At 39.8% G+C, this 20,482-nt stretch overlaps 1 protein-coding gene across 1 annotated transcript; it reads left to right on the top strand.

Annotated features, from left to right (window-relative positions):
* The first annotated feature begins 493 nt into the window (after positions 1–493).
* ccdc51 (coiled-coil domain containing 51) lies at positions 494–6,759 on the top strand. The gene is made up of 7 exons (XM_074647910.1): positions 494–650; positions 2,426–2,515; positions 2,590–2,800; positions 3,226–3,363; positions 3,504–3,668; positions 4,044–4,250; positions 4,990–6,759. The coding sequence occupies exons 2-7, from the start codon at positions 2,511–2,513 to the stop codon at positions 5,605–5,607; spliced, it is 1,344 nt and encodes a 447-aa protein (XP_074504011.1). The 5' UTR covers positions 494–650; positions 2,426–2,510; the 3' UTR covers positions 5,608–6,759.
* Positions 6,760–20,482: the final 13,723 nt, after the last annotated feature.

Here is a 20,482-nt window from a genome sequence, read left to right as displayed (position 1 = left end):
AAGGATTGGTTTACACACATAAGATGCATTAGTCACAAAACAATTACAGTTTATTATAGATGTATGTTATATACTCATAATATACTTACTAGAAAATAGACATTATATTATATATTATATAGATATAAATGGATTACATGGTAATATATTTATTTTTCATTGTTTATAGTCATTCCCAACAGCCTTTACTGGCGCAAAATACAGCATATCAGAGATCACATTGTTAAGATCATATCTACCTGTTTTACACTCTTTGGCCATCAGGTGGTTTTGTGTGCACATGAAGCCTCGAGAAATGAACCCTTTTCAGAACCAATTTGCTGGGAAGCTTCAATGCTTCATGAAGCTTCAGCTCGCCATCACTAGTAAAATGAAGAGCCGTTTGGGAGCCGAAAGAGCCGGCTCTTCTCGGCGAGCTGAGCCAAATGATCTGGATCACTAAAAAGAGCCGTAATTCCCATCACTACGGTGAACTCAGGACCCCGGTGAACTCTGAACCGGAAACAGAAGGACCGCTATGTGCCTGAACGAAAAGCCCACTGAGCCTGCTGTTAGCTGTTAGCTGTCTCATCAGGATGCTAACACACTAGTTAGCCCAGAGAAACTGCGTCTGTGTGACATGTATGCTTTGACAACATTGAAGACAACAGGTATATTTATGTATTTATATGAGTTAAACGATCACAGACCTTTATATGACTAAACAGACCTGTAAAGCGAGCTAGTGAGCAATGAACAGGGAGATGAGCAGAGCATAGCAGTGACGTAACCTTGGAGGAAAAGTGGTATGTAAGTTATACAGAACTAATGCAGTTAGTCTCTGTGTGACTGTATCCTCCTACAGTCTGTCTGGCTGCTCATCAGTCAGTAGTAGAAGTGTTGTCTGTGACCTACAGTGGTGCAAATACTCTGCTACCAGTACAAGTCCTTCATTGAACATGTTACTTAAGTAAAAGTATTTAAGTATAATCAGGAAAAGGTACTTAACATATTAGAAAGTACTGACTTTGTAACTGTTTACTATTATAGATTCAATCATTAGATCATTATTACTCATGCATTAGTGTGAAAGCAGGATCTTAGTGGTGTAGTTGTTGAGCTGGAGATACTTTTGACTTATGATTATTATCATTATGGATTAATCTGCTGATTATTTTCTCCATTAATAGATTGATTGTTTGGTGAATCCCATCACAATGAAACCAGAGTCCAAAGTGACACCTTCACGATGTTTGTTTACTCCAACCAGCTGTCCAAAACCTCAACATTATTATAATACATTAAACATTGTTACAGTAAAAAGAAAAGCAGCAAATCTTCACATTTGAGAAGCTGGAACAATGAAATGTTTGATCTTTTTTCTTTCTTTCTTGACTAAACGATTACTAAAATAGTTGCCAATCAATATTCTGTCAATCAATTAATGGATTCAGTTTTAGTTGTACATTTTCAGATGTTGTGCTGAAAACCTGAATTTGTAAAGTAGCTTGTAACTAAAGATGTTGAATAATTGTAGTGGAGGGGAAAAGTACTGTGTTTCTCTCTGAGATCTGATAAGAGGTAGAAAGGGACACAAGAAGAAAATGATCAAGTACCTCAAATTTGTACTTAAGTGCAGTACTTGAGTAAATGTGATTAGTCACCTGCGTCATGTAATATGTGCAGAGTGCATATTAGTCATGTTTTTTTTCCCAGCTTGTAAAATTAGTGTCAGTTTGATGTGGTGATGAAGTTAGCTAATTGTGGAATTTAAATGTCTAATTTATTTTAGGGGGTGCGTTCAGTGGTGAAAAAAATACTTTCATCTTTTACTTAAGTAAAAGTACTTGCATCAAAGGGTACAAAAAGTGGAAGTACACATGCAGAATGGCCCATTTTAGAAGAATGTACTATATATTATATTATTGAATTATAACTATTGATGCATTAATATATACTGTACATTGCTTTGATGTTGCAGTATTTTACTATGTATACTGCTGGGTAACATGTGAATTTCCCCATCCCCTTCATCCATAATAATACATCATCATTTATTTGTTGATTATATTTTGTATTATTAATCAGAATCTGCAAAATAACAAAGTATCAAATAAGTGTAGTGGAGTAAAAAGTACAATATTTTCCTCTGAGATGATGTATGATGATGTATAATAAGCATACGCTCTGTTGCCAGTTTATTAAGTCCTTTTGCATTTGCATTGCAGTGACTAACACCTAAATGTCTAAATAACATAAATTGCGAAGAGCTCAAATTTAAACAGCTGGATTGTATCTGAAATAAGAGACGCTGGATCCAGTTCAGTGGTCAGATCTCTTTGACACAGCAGCTCACCCTTAGCTGATTGTTTAAATGAGAGGCCTTGAAACTATTTAACATTCACACTTGATAGTTTATCAATCATCTCACTGGTTTTTCTCACAGGTGCCTGTTCCAGTGTCTCTGTAGCTGCAGGGAAAGTGAAGCTCTGACAGTTTTCAAGCTGCACTTCTGACCGCTGCCGTTCTCAATGAGGTACTACTTCAGAGGAAAGACCTGAGCTTTTATTGACTGGTTCTACGTTAAAACACATTTCTTTACCGCGTCAGGTACAGAGGAGCTCAGATCTGTCTTCGGGCTCATGGACCGTGCTGTCTGACCCGCCTCTCCCTGCTTGGACCTCTGCCCGGCAGAATCGCTCTGGTCCGAACCTACAGCGCTCACCATCAGCCCAGCGCCCACCCACCCGCTAACCCCACCCCTCCTGATGGGAAGGGCGGAGCCGACGTGGTGAAGGAACGAGCCCTGGCTGCCTTACAGGTACAGGAAATCCCTCTTCTGACTGTTTATAACAACTTTCCAGACCATAGACACCGCTGACTTCATATATTAAAGAGGACCTATTATGCTTATTTTCAGGTGCATACTTGTATTCTAGGTTTAAAAGCCCAGTCTGCTCTGGTTGGTCAGCTAGCCCACTCTGTTGTGATTGGTCAACCAAACCAAACTTTTTGGACTCTGCTCTAACTAGTTTTTTTTGAGGATGTGCCAAATAGCCGTTATGCAAATGTGTTACTTGGTGACATCATCATGTTACGGAAGAAAAGGCGGGACTTCAACAAGGCGTTTCAGAAAGGGAGAAAGCACAAAAGTATAATCGGTCCTCTTTAGTCATCTGATACCACAAAAGAACACAAAACTAAATGAAAACACTGCCTCCTTTCTCCCTTCTCTCCCTCCTCCAGTATGCAGGTGAGTTGGGGCGGCAGTGGGGTCAGAGGTCGGCTCAGACGACCACCGCCACAGTCAACTACTGGTGGGCGAGGTACGAGGAGTTTGTCGGGCTCAACGAGGTCCGCGTGGCCCAGACCAAGGTCACTGAGGTCAGCAGACAGTAAGAGGCAGGAATGAATCCCAAATGTTGTTCAGTTCTCCATAGCTCACCGATGCCCTACGTTATAGATGAACTCCAACATCTTTCCGTCTATGCCGAGCGAGAGTCTCAGACGTGTGTTTCTTCCAGGCCGAGGCAGCGTTCATGGTGGCCAGAGGGATGGTGCGCGAGGCTCACATCAGCCTGGAGGCCCTGCAGGTCCGGCTGAAGGAGGTCAGAGACCGGCTGGACAGAGTCTCCAGGGAGGAGGCTCACTACCTGGAGCTGGCCACGATGGAGCACAAACTGCTGCAGGTTATATATTTAATATATTGGGCTGTCCCGAATACCATTTTTTTGGGCTTTGAAGCTTCAGTGAAAACTATTCGAAGGTATTCGAAGCTTTGCAGCTGCGCCGCTGTGAGCATGCATATTTTTTCTGCTAAATGCATAAAGCTTTATTGCATAAAGCAGCACATTTGTCCACTCCCATGTTGATAAGAGTATTAAATACTTGACAAATCTCCCTTTTAAGGTTCATTTTGAACATATAAATAATGTGTTATAAATTATCTATCAAATATTTAAATTGATTGACAGCCCTAGAATATACTCTTTAGTCTAGTCCGAGAGATCTGTTGAATAATGTACCTGTTTGTGTGATAACAGAGAGCTCTCTTCTGACCGCAGGAGGAGCGTCGTCTCCGGACAACGTATGAGAACTCCGAGGGTTCGGAGAGGGAGAAGTTCGCCTTGTTTTCAGCGGGCGTCAGGGAGAGCCACGAGAAAGAGCGGACGAGAGCAGAACGCACCAAGAACTGGTCCGTCATCGGCTCGGTGCTCGGAGCCCTGATCGGGGTCATGGGATCGACGTACATCAACCGCGTCCGGCTGCAGGTGAGGGGGGGGGGTGACAGCAGTTGGATTCTATGGATTCGATGGAGAGAAAGGGTTGCTAATAGTTTAGTCTTCTGCTAACCTCAGCCAATGACTCATGGCCTCTGTTAGCAGAGGGCTAAATATTAGCAACATTTACTCTCCGTCTCTGAAACGTTTCTCTGATATTGTAGCTCTCTAGAGCCTCGAATCTCAGTTTGTCATCTCTAATGTCTGTGATATCTGGATTCTGGCACCCAACAACACAGCAAGATGACATTTTAGATGTGTAACTTGAGCCCACTGCTAGTGTTAGCCTCCAGTCTTTCCTTTGTTTAGCCTCCAGCTAACACCGTGACCTCATCGTGACGTCGACACTAAAAGGGTCTATGGGTGACGTCACAGAGACTACGTCCATATTTTATACAGTCTATGGTGCTAACATGCTCTGCTAATGTTAGCTACACAGGTTTTTATATATATCTCCTTCCAACCTTTCTTGGTAACGAGTATCACTATTATACGTGCCCCAGGCACAACGTTTATATACGTTTAAATGATGAAGTGATGATATTTTCGAAAGACATGGATGTAAACTGTAACTTGACGTGTTGGTGGAGGCATACAACCTCAAGGTGGTACTTCTAGTTTCACTATGAAGTAGTTTCTTGTTATTTACAGATATCTTATCCGTCCCCAGGACACCAGTGTGCATTGATCTTTGTTTCAGCTGATGCATCCTCACCTCTCTCACCTGTAGGAGCTGAAGACTCTGCTGCTGGAGGCCCAGAAAGGTCCAGAGAGCCTGCAGGAAGCCCTCAGAGTCCAGGCTGGAAACCATCACTCCCAGCAGGGCGAGCTCCGGACGCTCATCGACAACCTCCGGCTCGCTCTGAATGACGCCTTCACACAGAGGGACCTCGTGCTTCAGGACAAGAGAGCTCCGACCCCAAGCTCACCCACGGTGCCTCTTTCAGCCTTAAAAGACCTCCAGACCGGCAGCCAAAAGACAGAGTCCCTTCTGGAGTCCCTCTGGCCACTGCTGGGACAACTGGAGCAAGGACTCGGTAGAGTAGAGGGAGAAATGTTGGAGGTGAGGAGGCTGCTGGAGACCAGACCACAGGCTGAAACACAGGCTGCTCAGCCCCAGTTAGCAACACCGGTGAGTCCAGAGAGACCAGTGAGTCCAGAGAGACCAGTGAGTCCAGAGAGAGAGGACCAGTGGGAGCCAGAGGTGATGGTGAGGCATCTGGAGGAGACCCAGAGGACACTGGGAGAACGAATCAGGACAAACACCCTTTATAACGCCGTGTTTACCTACAGCGCCACCGCCATCACCATCTCTGCTGTCTACCTGCTGCTCAGAGGAGCTGCTTAGACGTGATGCCTGAATCTGTTCACATGCACTGAACCACCGTCAGTCACTGGGAGTAAATATCTAAATAAATTATGTTAGAATAAAAATGTTCTCGGTTGGAAGTAACTCAGTTTCTGTAATAAACTGGTTACTTATCTTCCTATGCTGCTGTTTACTGTTGTCACTAGTGGCCTCTAGATAGGATTCATTCTGTAATCTCAAGAGAAACGTTAACTAAAAGGATTTTGGTCTTAATTCTAGCTGCATTCGACAACCTAACATCTGCTTCCAAATCAACACCTGTGACGTTTTTAACTTAAATTATAAATAATTATAAATAAACCTTGTCAGTAGTTGACCAGAGGCCTGTACTCGGAAGCAGGATTTAGGGTTAGCGAGTTAACTTCAGGTTTAACCCTTCAGGGTTTTGAGTCCTACGACGGTGCTTCACTTCTTACCGGGGTAGATCGCCATGGTAACTGATGCTGAACTCCTGACCTGCTCCGGAGCAAAAAAAAAGCACCGCCTACTGACCAATCAGAGCTCAGTGTGCAGATATGTATGATAATATTACACAAATACAAAGAAGTTTAAGTCATAGTCCAGAATAAAAACAATATTATACCGCTTTGAATTATGTTTTTATATTTATTTTTTTACCCTGGGTATGTTGAGCTCGCTCCGTAGTACAGGCCTCTGGTCAGCCTATGTATATACTGTAGAATATAAACATAGAATTGAATCGAATAGATCGGCTCCATTTTCATATCCAATCCAGCTGTTTGAGTCAGTATCAGCCCGATATCTGATCCGGTATCGGTGCATCCCTACATGAAATTGTGCAGAGATCAGTATAAACACCTGAAGGAGCAATAATGAGAACACATGAACTGACTTTTCATTAATGTGAGAACACATTATCACGTGAACGGACAAAATGAAATGGATCAATTACAAAAGTCTCTTTACAGCTTTGAGAGGCCTTTAATCACTGCAGGCCACCAAAAGTCAAATTCCTGAACTAACTGCGTGTTAAAATGTAGAAAAAATGTGAATGAAGTTTTGCAGACAGTCTTGAACCTCCTCCGGTACTTGAATGTGTGTTTGTGTGTTGTTGAAGACTGAGCTGATGATGATCACTGTGTATTAAACTGTTGATTAACTGTTACCAAAGTTTGTTCTCCTCAGCTTTATTGTTTCTATAATAATAATATAACAACACCAATTATTTTCACTATATGGTGAATGATTTTTCTTTTAAATGCTTGTTATAGCTGAACAATATTATTCTAAACCCAAATATATTCAGTTTACTGTCGTATAAGACGAAGAAAAACAGGAAATCTTCACATTTGAGAGGCAGCTAATCTCTACATGATAGACAACACATTTGATTTTAAAATGTGTTGCAGGTTAACCCGTGTTGAGGCATTATCTATTTCTACAGTGGGAACCTCTTATAGTGATCAAACATCTCAGGACAGAATTATTCCTATAATAATGTTTAAGTAATTTGCTTATAGTAAAAAAAGTCTGTGGTTCATTTTGGTTATTTTAATACATGATATGAGAAATATTAGGGCTGTCAAAGTTAACGCAATATTAACGTGTTAACGCAAATTTGTTTTAACGCCACTAATTTCTTTAAAGCAATCGATCTTTCGGGGGTTGTAGCCGGCTCAGTTTTAAAGCTGGAGTGAAGATACTGGTATCATATGAAACTACAAATATAAACACAATATATGTAAAGAAAATATAAAAATTTAAAATAATAAAATGAGAATATATGAAATATGTACAAATATTTGCTTTAAGACGTGCAATATATAACAAATAACCACAGAGGAAATACAAAATGTTGAGAAGAGGGATCTATTGAGTGTTAAATCTAAATGCCAGAATGGAATAAATAAGAAATTAATAAGAGTATTTCTTGAATGTACAGTATAAATGCAGTATTATTATTATTGCACAAATTATTTTACAGTTGAGTTTAGTCAGTATGTGTCAATTGGATGATAATCTGCATGAAAAAAATAAAGAAAAGAATTATAATAATCTTCATAATGAGTGAGTGTGTTCCAGCAGCAGCCAGCAGGGGGCAGCAGCTTATCTACAGTCTGTAGGTGAAACCTCCATCAGTCTGCTGCTCTCTGTTGGGTAGATCTTAATGGGTAGAACCAGATCTGGGTAGAATAGGACCAGATCTGGACCAGATCTGGGTAGAAGCAGACCAGATCTGGTCCTATTCAGAATATTAACAGAGATACTGCCCATCTCTCGGCAGAATAGATCATGCGTGGACCAGATCGCAACTCTCCGCATCATAGTTGAACAGTCATTGGAATGGAATTCTCCGCTTTACATCAACTTCATAGACTATGAGAAGGCATTTGACAGCATTGACAGAAGCATCCTCTGGAAACTACTTCGATACCATGGCATTCCAGAAAAAATGGTCAACATAATCATGAACTCTTACGCAGGGATGACCTGCAGAGTTATCCATGGAGGACAGCTCACCAGAAGCTTCCAAGTGAAGACCGGCGTCAGGCAGGGCTGTCTACTGTCCCCTTTCCTCTTCCTCACGGTTATCGATTGGATAATGAAGACCACAACAGCACAGAGGAGAAACGGGATCCAGTGGACACTCACAACACAGCTAGACGACTTAGACTTTGCTGATGACCTGGCTTTGCTGTCTCACAGCCGACAACAGATGCAAGAAAAGACAACAATACTGGCAGACACATCATCACAAATAGGCCTCAACATCCATAAAGGAAAAAGTAAAGTCCTCAAGGTCAACACAACCAGCGAAGACTCAGTGACCTTGGAGGGAACAGCACTGGAAGAAGTAGAAGCCTTTACATACCTCGGTAGTGTCATCAATAAACAGGGCGGAACGGATGCAGATGTCAGAGCCAGAATCGGCAAGGCAAGGGCTTCATTCATACAACTAAAGAACATCTGGAGCTCCAAAGAAATCAGCCGGCGGACAAAGCTCAGACTCTTCAACTCCAACATTAAACCAATACTCCTCTATGGTTCAGAGACGTGGAGGACAACCAAGACCACAACAACAAAAGTACAAACATTCATAAACAACTGCCTGAGGCGCATCTTAAACATCCACTGGCCGGATACCATCAGCAACAATGATCTTTGGCAAAGAACAGGTGAAAAACCTGTTGAAGAGGAGATCAGGAGAAGGAGATGGGGATGGATTGGCCATACACTCCGGAAACCCGGTACCAGCATCACCAGGCAGGCCCTTAGATGGAACCCACAAGGTAAAAGAAGGAGAGGCCGGCCCAACACGGACATCACACAGAGCGGGCTGACATGGAAACAACTGGAGAGGAAAGCCCAGGACAAAAGACTCTGGCGGACTGTGGTCAACGGCCTATGCTCCACAAAGGAGCGAAAGGCTTTGAATGAATGACTGCCCATCTCTGATTGTCACCCTTTCAAATATTAAATAATTATTGTCACTAGTTAAGTTAATTTCCTGTTTTTCAGGATTTTCCCTTCGGGTTATTCATCAAGACTTTTTATATGTCGGAGAAGAATCCTTTGGGGGTACGATACAAGTAAAAACGTTTTTGTTGCAATTTGTGTGAGGTCAAGTTTAACTCAAGGTCAAGGTCAACTTTATTACTGGACTAATAATTATATAAGATAAGATGAAGCAGCACCCGGACAGAAATAAGGGCATATGAATATATAATAATATACAGATTAATATAAAAAAAGTGAGAAATAGTTAGACGTATATAAAATAAAAAGCAGTTAAAGTCAAAATTACACTTGCTCTCCCCGTCTACCGCCAAGAACAGGACTAGAAGTTATTTTGCAAACTCCTGCACAGCTTAGAGGTCTTATCTCAAATATTTATAGCACTATTATGTCACTCAATAATGTAGCACCTGATAAGATCCGAGTAGACTGCGGTGGAAGAGCTTGGAACTGATATATCTGATGAAGTTTGGAGTGGTGCATTGGGGAGGGTAAACGGGTCAACCTCATGTGCCCGCTTTAGCTTAACTCAGTTCAAGGTTCCTCATTGAATCCATTATAATAGGGCCAGACTGTCTAAGATGTCCCCTAATGTCAATGAAATAATGTGATCGATGTCACATACTGTAGAAATGGCAAACCTCACTCATATGTTCTGGTCTTGTAATAAGCTGAACATCTTCTGGGCTGCTGTATTTCAGACTCTATTTTTGGAGTTCTGGGGTTAGGGTATATTAATGACGAATAAAATAAAATAAAAGATGTGTTTGCCTTTGCAGCTCTTCTTGCTCAGAGAAGGATTTTGTTGGAGTGGAAATCGGAAGCTTCCGCTTGGATGAACGACCAGATGCTATTCCTTCAGTTAGAGAAGATAAAATACTCCGTCAACACAACAATTCCATACAACATGGGACCCTTTACTATGTTATTTCAAAAGGCTTAAGACCCTTCCCCAAAATTAGGCAGGCACTGTAATTTGATTTGTCATGATCTGTTAATAACTGATGGTAAATAATCCTATATACTGGAACATCCACAAATTTGTTTAGATTTCAAAGCATGTATATGTTTCTTTTCCTATGCAAAATGTTAAATTAATTAATCTGTATGTATGTTTTATTTTGTTAATTTTGTGTTTGTTGGCTTTTTTTTTTTTTTTTTATTATTTTACATTATTTTTACTTTCTTATTTTATATTAATTTTTACTCATTTCATTTTTTCTTTTTTCTTTTTTTTTTATTATCATACTACTACTTTGAGCTACCATTCCCTGTGTAGATATATTATCATATGTTATTTTGTCCAGGCAGTGGGGGGATGGGAGAAAGTGAAAATGCTCTGTGTCAAATATCTGTGAATAATGATCTTTTTCTTAAATAAAAACATTATCAAAAAAAAGTCAAAATTACACGGAAAGCAATACATGCATTACCCAAAACCAGAGAGAGAGATAGAGAGAGAGATATGATACCATATACTACAGCATACACCAGAGTAGTATATAATATGATTAAGTAATTATAAAACAATAATATCAGATTAAAAACAACAATAATCTGGTGGAAAAGGTGAAACCAGAAGAGTGGAGGTTGTCACAGCAGCAGGAGAATCAGTCACTGTGTGTCCACATACTTCTGGCCATGTCGTGGTGAGTCTCTCTGCAGCGTTTCTCTGTGCTGGTTTAATCCACCGCAGCAGCTGTTAGCTCTTTACTTAGCACAATGACACACACACACACACACTACATTCTTATTGGCTGATTCTGATGTTGGTGATCCGGAAACCTTATTCTTTTATTATTATTTATTTATTATTATTATTATAAGGGTCACTTTGGTATTTTTCAACCCGGACCCTATTTTCTCATGTTTTTAACTTTTTTACTGACTAATAGTAACAACAATTTCTGAAAGTGGTTCAGTATTGAGGGAGAGCGCTGCAGACAACAGCTGTAATCCTATTGGGGCAAGCTGGCACTGTCATTTACGTCCACTAAAAGTGCTCGTTTCTGCCATGACAGGCTCCGATTGTTATTATTAAGTGTCTGACAACATTATGGAAAGAGTCTCGCTCAAGGAGAAGTCTAGTTCTGAAATCTGGCGAGGTGACGTGTTGCCGGAAGACAACGGAAGACAACATCCATGGTGGAAACACAAGTGTTTGTTGTGATGGAGTTCAGAAAGCGTAGCAACCTTACACCAAATGACTTTTCAAGTGATTTCACTGTCGCAAACACTATTTCCAACGCCGGAATAAAATCAGGAGAGTTTTGCTGGAGATGTGGCGCACTCCCGTGATCTCGATCGTTAAGTGTAAGGTGGTCATAAAGCTCAGTCTTAAGTCAGTCTTTATCTCGTCTTGACATTCAGATAAAATCAAACAAGTTTAATATTATCGTAAGTTCAATGACACGAACACTGTCAACAACCAGTAAGTGTATTACCAAATACCAAAGTTACCCTTGAAGCTCTTGTAGTTACATGGAGGACAGACAGACAGACAGACAGATAGATAGATAGTATTATAGTATATAATAATAATATAATATTAATAATTAGATAATGTTTTCCTGTGTTGTTTTGTACCAAAGTGGGACTTACAGTTTATTTGGAGCTTCAGTCTCGGGGCAGATTACAGTTAAAACACACACACACACACACACACACACACACACACACACACACACACACACACACACACCCAATGAGAAACAACACTGACCAAACAGGACGGGACACATAATACTCAATTAATGTGTTCCATCCAGTTCAGGTATGTGGAGCTTGTTGCCTGTCAGTCAGCGATGTTTAAAGAGCAACACGCCACAGTCTGTCCACAGGTCTTTATTTAGGAGTACTACAGCATAATGTGAAAAAAGTTGCATAAAACCTTTCCCTTCCCGAGTTAACTATGTTTTAAAAATAATAAATGGCATCAACTAGCTGTATACGAGAGCAGGAGATGTGTATGCATTGAAATAACCTTCAAAATAAAGACTTGTGTACTCAACAGTCACAGCTCGGAGGAAATGTGCAAAAACAAACACTCCAAAAGTGCACAGAAATTATATAAATATGAATATTTGTATTTCTGTAGCCTTAATTATGGAAGTGCACCTGTCTGACTCTTGAAACTGAAGACACTTCACGCTGATCTTTAACTATTTTGGATATTTTAAGTGTTTTTTTGTGTAGTAATTTGCTTCCATAACATTTCAAACTTTAGTGGAAAGAAAACATCCAAAATACACATTTAGGTGTTTATTTTACTACTTTGTCTATTTGAGTCTGTAGATTTCTCCAAAATTCACCATTAGATAATGCCTCATTTGCATATTTAAACATAATATTTCAGAAAGCTTGTACTACAAAAAGTAATCATCTCTAAAATCGATCTCTAGGTAGTTAAACCGGTAGTGTCTTCAAAATGTAATGAATTTTACATTCCACAGGCAGAACAAACTCTAGCATGAAAAGCACTAAGGTCTGCCCTGATGCAGGAAACCTAAAGGTGTTCTTTAATATTAACTCCACCATAAAAATCATCCTCGATCAGAAAAGTTAAGACAGCAAAGAAGTCTTTAAAAGGTCCTAAAGACCAGAATTACTGACTGAATCTGCTGAACTGTCTGTAATAATGGAGGAAGACTTGGAGAGGAAATGCACCGAGCTGCTCTCACTTGTTAATCAGGAGTCAGTCACCACAACCTGCACAACAGGTGATCTGAATCACCTCCAATCAACTCAGAGGAACTGTTATTTAGGATAGTCACAACTGAATTACAGATATCTCTACTGTCATTCTGACTAGTCACAATGACTTTATAGATATCACCAATCACAACTCTAATTATAGATATCTGTAATAACATTCAGACTATCCCTATCTCCAGTTAGAGATATCTTCAACGTCATTCTGACTAGTCACAATTTAATTTTAGATATCTAAAAAAGGACAATGTAGATATCTACAATTGAGGGGAATTAAAGATATCTTCAACTGGAATTATGACTAGTCAGAATTAAATTGTAGATATCCGCAACTGGAATCACGACTAGCCATAATTCAGTTGCGGATATCCGTTCAGAGATACCTGAGAATCCAGCAGGTTCACACCCAGAGTTTGACCTTTGACCTCTAAAGCCTCACTAATTTGAATCACAATGGCTTTATGTTTGTGTACAGATTTAAAAAATGAACATAAGAGAGGCATAGAGGTGAGTTTGTTCAAAGTATTTCTCTAGTGTTCACATTCAGGTAGGATATGTGCTGCTTTACATAATTCACCTACATACATGTTTTATACTTTTATAATATTGTTTCTTATGTATGAAACATTTTTTACTTAATTACCAGTAAATAATGCTAATATTAAAAATAATCACGAGCCCCTCAGTCATAAAGGTCACATGGTTTTTACTGCAAAATATCACTGTTTATTACAGAACCGGCTCATGTTGTTAACCAGCGCCTAAAATACCATCTGGAACATCTTTTATTACATAACATTGATCGTTTTATTGATCAGCTTCAGCGTTGTTTAAATCACAACTTAAACAGATAACAGTACTTCTGCTTTATAGCCACCATAATGTCATACAGTTGTATTTATAGTGTATACATTTATTCACAGAGACAGACACATCAAAACTGTATTTGACTGTTATTATTTATTTATTTATTTATTTGTATGATTATATATATATTCAGTATATATATAAATAAACACATATATAAACATATATATGTGTATCTCCTGAGCACCAGGAGAAAACCCACGCAGACACATGCAGAATATACAAACTCCACACAGCCGGACAGCTGTTTGTGTCTGTATGAGGTTACAGTGCTAATCACTTAGTCACTATGACGCCCTAAAGTCAAAGGGATCGTTTGGGTGTTTTGAAGTGGGGTTGTATCAGGTCCTCCATCCACTGTAAGTATCACACCTACTATGGATAAGTACCTCATACAAGTACAAGTACCCTGCTTCAAAACACCCAAACTATCCCTTTGACAGGATGTGAGGGTGGAGACGTAGAGGGTGATGGGGGTGAGGGGGAGGAAGAGAGAGGAAAGGTTAGTAAATGGTTGTTCACACACACACACATTCACACACTGATGGCTGCCATGCAAGGTGCCAACTTTGCCCATCAGGATCCAATCTAACACTCAATCACACACCGATGGGTGGAGGAAGGCTGGAGGAAGAGGGATCTACTGTTGTGCAACATGAGCTGAACTCCTGTACCTGCCTGTCACAGTCACTCATTTTCTTTCTGAACATCCAGCGAAGAAAACCCTTCTTCTTCTTCTCCGGCTCCTTTGTTTCCTCCACCTCATCCTGCTGCGCTCCCTGTTCCACCCCAGCTTCCTGCTTCACCTCAGCTTCCTGCTTCACCTCAGCTTCCTGCTTCACCTCAGCTTCCTGCTTCACCTCAGCTTCCTGCTCCTCCTTAGCTTCCTGCTTCACCTCAGCTTCCTGCTTCACCTCAGCTTCCTGCTCCTCCTTAGCTTCCTGCTCCTGCACTTTATTTTCCATCATCTTCCAAACCATTTTGCTTTTCATCTTGTCTAACGCAGTCTCTCGATCCACTGTCCTCCTGCAAGAAAAGAATCCTCTCTTCTTCTTCTTCATGTCCAGACAGATATCCTCCAGGAGCGTCTTCTCTTCATCCATCAGTTGGGCTGCTGACACCCAGCACTCGTCATTCTTCTCCAGCTTCACGTTGTACTTGTACAGAAGGTTCTCGTTGTCGTCCAGCAACTGTTTGATTTTGGTCATGTAGAACTGGTTTTTCTCTTCCATGACCTTATAGAAGTTGACATTCTGTCTCCTGTATTTGAGATCCCAGGTTTCCTCGCAGTCAACGAGTTCATCTCTTTTGTCCAACAGCTTCTTTCTAGTCTCAGTAAGCCTCTCAGAGAGACTCGTCTTCTGCTTGATGAGATCCAGGACTTCAGCGTCCCTCTGGTGCATCTGTTGCTCCAACTGGCTCACCTTCCACTGGAGTTCAGCCAGTTGTTCCCTGTCTTTCTCAGCGAGGTCCAACTTGTCCTTGAGGTCCTTGTTGTCGTCCTCCAACTGTTGTCGTTTCCTCTCCCTGATCTCTTCTCCCACGACAAGGTTTTCTGAGAGCTCTATCAGAGCCTCGTATTTTTCCTCCCAGTATTTTTCGATCTTTAGGAATTCGGTCACCAGCTCCGTAGAGCTTGGTAACAATAACGTTTGTCCCATTGGGATGTAAATAATGCAGTCACCCTCGTTGATTGTTAATGTTCAACTGGTAACCAGTCAGTTAGCAATATCAGCAAGTGTGTGAGATTTAAATGTGTTGGTCTATCCATAAGAATCGTACGTCAAAGGATGAAAACTTCAAAGCCAACATAAAAGGAAGGCTGATGACATCAGAGTGTGATGTCATGAGAATGTGGTGACATGAGAATGTGATGACATCACAATGTGATGACATGAGAATGTGATGACATCACAATGTGATGACATCCCACTGTGATGTCATGAGAATGTGATGACATCACAGTGTGATGTCATGAGAATGTGATGACATCACACTGTGATGAAATGACAGGTAGTGTCATAGAGAAATACATTCCACCCCCCACCCCCCCCACATCATCATCATCATCATCATCATCATCATCATCATCATCTCATCATCATCATCATCATCATCACACTGAGACAAAATTAAAAACAACATGTTGACTGAAACATCAGCCTGTATTCTGCAAAATCTGAACTCTCATTTCAGCTCATAAATCTGAATGCTTTGTATGGCGAGCTGTTTTAACATTTAATAGCTAAACTTGACTATCAGGAATTAACGTTAGAGATATCTACAACTACATTGTGACTAGTCAGGATTCTTATCCCAGATATCTATAACGTCATTGTGACTAGTCAAAAGGACAGTTAGAGGTATCTGTAGTTCAGTTCTGACTATCCTAAATAACAGTTACAGATCTCTCAAACCTCATCATGAGGTCAGAGTTGTTGTCATGACGTTGCTCATCAAGACTTCCCATTGGATATCAGCCCAACAAAGCATCTGAACAGTGTCAGCAGAAGCTTTTGCTAACTTGGATAGTTCGGTAAAGTGTGAAAGATATTCACAGATTCAAACTTCCCGGATCAATAACTCACAGGAGGGTTCTTCTGAGGTAATTACAGATATCTGCAACGTCATTTAACCTAACCTCTAATTCTAGATATCTGTAATTACAATTAGACTATCCCTAACTCCAGTTAGAGATATCTACAACGTCATTCTGACTAGACACAAAAGATAACTTGAACTGGGATTATGACTAGTCATAACTCAGTTGCGGAGTTGTTGCACAACTTGGATTTTATAGGTCAGCTTTCATGACGTCATTTCTGATTCACAAAGATGTAAAATTAGATTACCTTAAAGAAGCTTTAATGTATATTTCGGTAACACTTCATTTTACAGGTCCGCAAATGTCATGGTAATTAGATGATAATTAACAAGTAACCTATTAGATATTTCTTAGGAATTACTGGCAAATTACCCCAATATTTACCTCAAAATTTATACAAAATTACTTTATTATAAACATTATTTTATAATTATATTCATCTATTTCCCAATAGCTGGTCATTTATTTAATACATTTCCAGGAAAAGAATACAAAGTTAATTGATGTGCTTTATTTCCATTTCTGCTGATAAATAGATAATAATTAGCAAATAACTTCTTTGAAATTTCTTTAAAATCTCCCTGAATCATCACATTAGCTTCCAGGTTAAATTTGTGTAGACAATAAGTCACACGTTGGTGAGATTTGTGCCTGATCAGAAGTATCTTCTATTAGTTTTGTTTTTCCACCTCTGATGAAGAACAGCGTACAGCCGCTTCTCAAGCCTAAGGGCCCTGTTTCAACCATTATATGCTATTTCAGCCTATTATTATTAAATAATGTTTATAATAAAGTAATTTTCCATACCTTTTGTGGTAAATATTGGGGTAATTTAGCAGAAATTCCCCCCAAAACTTCAAATAGGTTACTTGCTAATTATCACCTAATTACCATGAACTTTGCGGACCTGTAAAATGAAGTGTTACCATATTTTTAATAGTAACATGACAACTTGACAGTGACTATGTTTACATTTACAAAATATTCCACTAATATTCTGAATATGACAGTATAGTGAATGTGACACGGGTCATGTAAACAGCAGCTTCTGTTGGGATATTCTGAATTAGGCCTCATTCTGAATGGAGCATTTTCAGATGAAGACGTGTGTGATCTGAAAAGAAAAGAAGGAGAAACACACCTACTGTTAAACATCAAGAAAGACTATCAACAGGTTTTGGGATATGAGCATTATGGGTTACATCCTTGAGCAAAGTCTGCAGAGAGTTCAGCAAGAGGGGCCTCAAAGACTTGCTGATTTTACAGTGAGTCAGCTCTGAGGTCACGCCAAAGTCTGAAAGTCTGTGAGAACTGAAGGAGCGACAATAGAATTAGGTCAGTGTTCATATCGTGAATCTGTGATTCATAAACTTGGTTTGTTGGATAGATAACAGCAACGACACCATGGTGGAAAAGTTTTAAAGCCCTCGGTTGTAAAAAAACGTCTAAACATTGACTGTTATTGTTCGGTTGACTCATGACCTGATCGCTCACTGTGGAAAAGTTTAAGATGCTTTGGCTGTAAATACAAACACATGCTGGTCACATTTTTATTCCAGGATGTGAGTTCTGTTTAGTCACGTCATGTGACGTTGTTTACTGTCGGATAAGGATAAGAGGCTAAAGGACCCGACTAACATCCATGTTACGCAAACACAATATTTACACACTCCAGTTTATGATGAGATGAGGCTCATTCATCTTCAGGTAGCAGCAGGTTTTATTATTAGCTGGTACGTTTCCAAAAGAAGCTCTACACAGTTTGAATCTCTTTCTTTCTTTTTTTCCGTTTGAAAGATTATGACCTAATATTGAACTTTAAATTCGACCAATTCAGCCCAGTTGCACAGCAGTTTGTGAAATAGTCACGAAATTTAATGCATTGATTCGTGTACGTAGACATGAATTTCACATCTTTTTCATTATAGTCAGCACGAAATCAATTCGTGAAGCGGGACGTAAAAAGAGCGGTGAACGCCACGTAGGGAGGAGGTCGGGGTGGAAACCAGAAGACAACGTTGATTTATTTGTCACATAACTTCCGTACTTAAGTTACAGCACTTCCGGTGTTAATTTAACCCAAACCACAATCTTTTCCTAAAGCTAACTAAGTAGTTGTATTGCCTTAACCTAACCAAGTCAATCTATTCCTAAACCTAACTAAGTAGTTTTATTTTGAAAAGACTGGAGCAGAAATTGACTCGTGCATCCCGTGTTGCTGGACATTCATAGGAAAACATACAAAAAAATATGTTGTTGAAAGTCGGGCTGAACTCCACGAAGAAAATGTGAAATTCGTGTCTATGAACACGAATCAATTAGATTAAATTTCATGACTATTTCACGAACTGCCGTGAGATTAATTGAAACATATACTGTAAATATAAGTATCTGGATCAAGAAAACAAAGGAAAATAAGGTTTTACAGCAAATTTATTTTCCTTAAATTAGACATGCATCAATCAGTCAAGTGTTTATGGTTAAAATTACTATGAACACAAAGACAACTACACCTTGTTGGTTTCACACGGTGATGCGAACTCCAGTCTCCTGGGTGAAAGTAATTACTACAGTCGCTAGAGATCGCTGTCATGTGAATAGATGATAAAAACCTACTAGTGGGTGTAGAAGGCCCCTATTGACCCACATCTATGAGGCTGATAGCCACTGATAACGCCTTTCTATATTATATAATACGCTATTATATAGCTTGACAACAGTCTATCGGCTGAAATATTTCAAATGGCAAATTCTGTCTTATTTAGCTCACAAATGTGATGTTGTGTCTGCTGGTCCTGACTGACCTCGTAATTCCTTCTGAATCAAACAAGAGGTCTAAATCTGCAGGAAGTTTCCTCATTCCCCGGCGTAAATCCCTTTAGGCTACAAAGCAGCTTAAACTGAGGAAAACTGACAGAAACCTGCAGAACCAGTTTGAGCAAAGTGGTAATAAATAAGACTTTCTAACATCTGCAGACAATGATTCTGCCTTTTACATCTTAACTTTACAGCTCGTAATAAAAGTTTACGTAAAGAAAAACCACTAAAAGGAAGAAGCAGATTCTATTCGACGCTATTCAAGTTAGGTTTTGCAGCTCTGTTGGAGTTCTGGGGTTAGCAGGTTCAGCAGACTGAGGGATTAGAGAAGTAGCCCATGTGTGTGTGTGAGTGTGTGTGTGTGTGTGTGTGTGTGTGTGTGTGTGTGTGTGTGTGTGACCTCTGCTCATTGACATGGGGTCACGGGGTCAAACATACGGGTGTGTCTAGACACGTCCATGTGTGCTTGCATGCTGCGTGTGTGTGTGTGTGTGTGTGTTTGTATTTCTGTCTTTGTGAGGACCAGTGTGAGTTGTGAATGAATGAGGACGTTTTGTCTGGTCCTCACATTTCTTCAAACAGAAATTCGAGGGTTTAAAGGGTCCATTATATATTTATTTATTTGTTTAGGTTTTTATATCCTATCCCATTCTGTAGCTTCCAGTGGTGTTCCTTATCTATTCAAACTCCAACATTCGAGGTAAAGTGGTGTTAATAATCTAAATATAACAATATTACACTTAAACTGATATTGATTTTTTTAGGTGGCTAAAATAGGTTTTTCTGCTGCTCCCGTCCACAGCTACTTCACCTCGCCTCGGGGAACTGAAGTCGTTATATCGCTCCCTTCAAAGCCACAAGACTTCATTCACTAAAACAGTAATTTTACCTCTCAGAACACGGGAGTATACATACATACTTAGAAAAAAAATCCAACCTAACCCTTACAGTTATGTTCAAACTTGCACAGCTAACATTGAATCACCTAGTGCTAGCGTTCACATTATTAATCACCTATTGTTAGGCTTACTGTAGTAACCTACGTCACTGCTTTTAGCTAACGGCTAAAAAGCAGCCCCCACAAAAAAAGTTCAAAATGGTGCAAGGTGCTGCGTCGGCCAATGAAATATAAGTAAACCCATAGTTGTGGTTTTCTTTGTGTCATGAATGGTGTCTTTCTACTGTCTGGTGTTCGTTGTGGCGTAAGATTAAATAGTTGATAAGTTTCCAGAGTTGTGAAATCCTGTGAGCGCTATAAACCGTGTGATGGAAAATTACATTGTATGTACTGATGTCTCTTTATGCAACAGTGGAAAGTTACTGTCTGGGTGCTCTTCGTCTCATCTAGTGGGAAAGTACTGAGTGTTGACTTTTACT

This window comes from Sebastes fasciatus, chromosome 1, assembly GCF_043250625.1.
Source record: "Sebastes fasciatus isolate fSebFas1 chromosome 1, fSebFas1.pri, whole genome shotgun sequence".
Classification (NCBI taxonomy): Eukaryota; Metazoa; Chordata; class Actinopteri; order Perciformes; family Sebastidae; genus Sebastes; species Sebastes fasciatus.
The sequence above is the reverse complement of the archived record's forward strand: the minus strand, read 5'-3'. Positions and strand labels throughout refer to the sequence as shown.

Bases quoted from the DNA above. Each gene is read 5' to 3' on its own strand.
- ccdc51 (XM_074647910.1), top strand. The intron at 2,801-3,225 runs GTACAGGAAATC...TCCCTCCTCCAG, and splicing joins GAGCCCTGGCTGCCTTACAG to TATGCAGGTGAGTTGGGGCG. The intron at 3,364-3,503 runs GTCAGCAGACAG...TGTTTCTTCCAG, and splicing joins CCCAGACCAAGGTCACTGAG to GCCGAGGCAGCGTTCATGGT.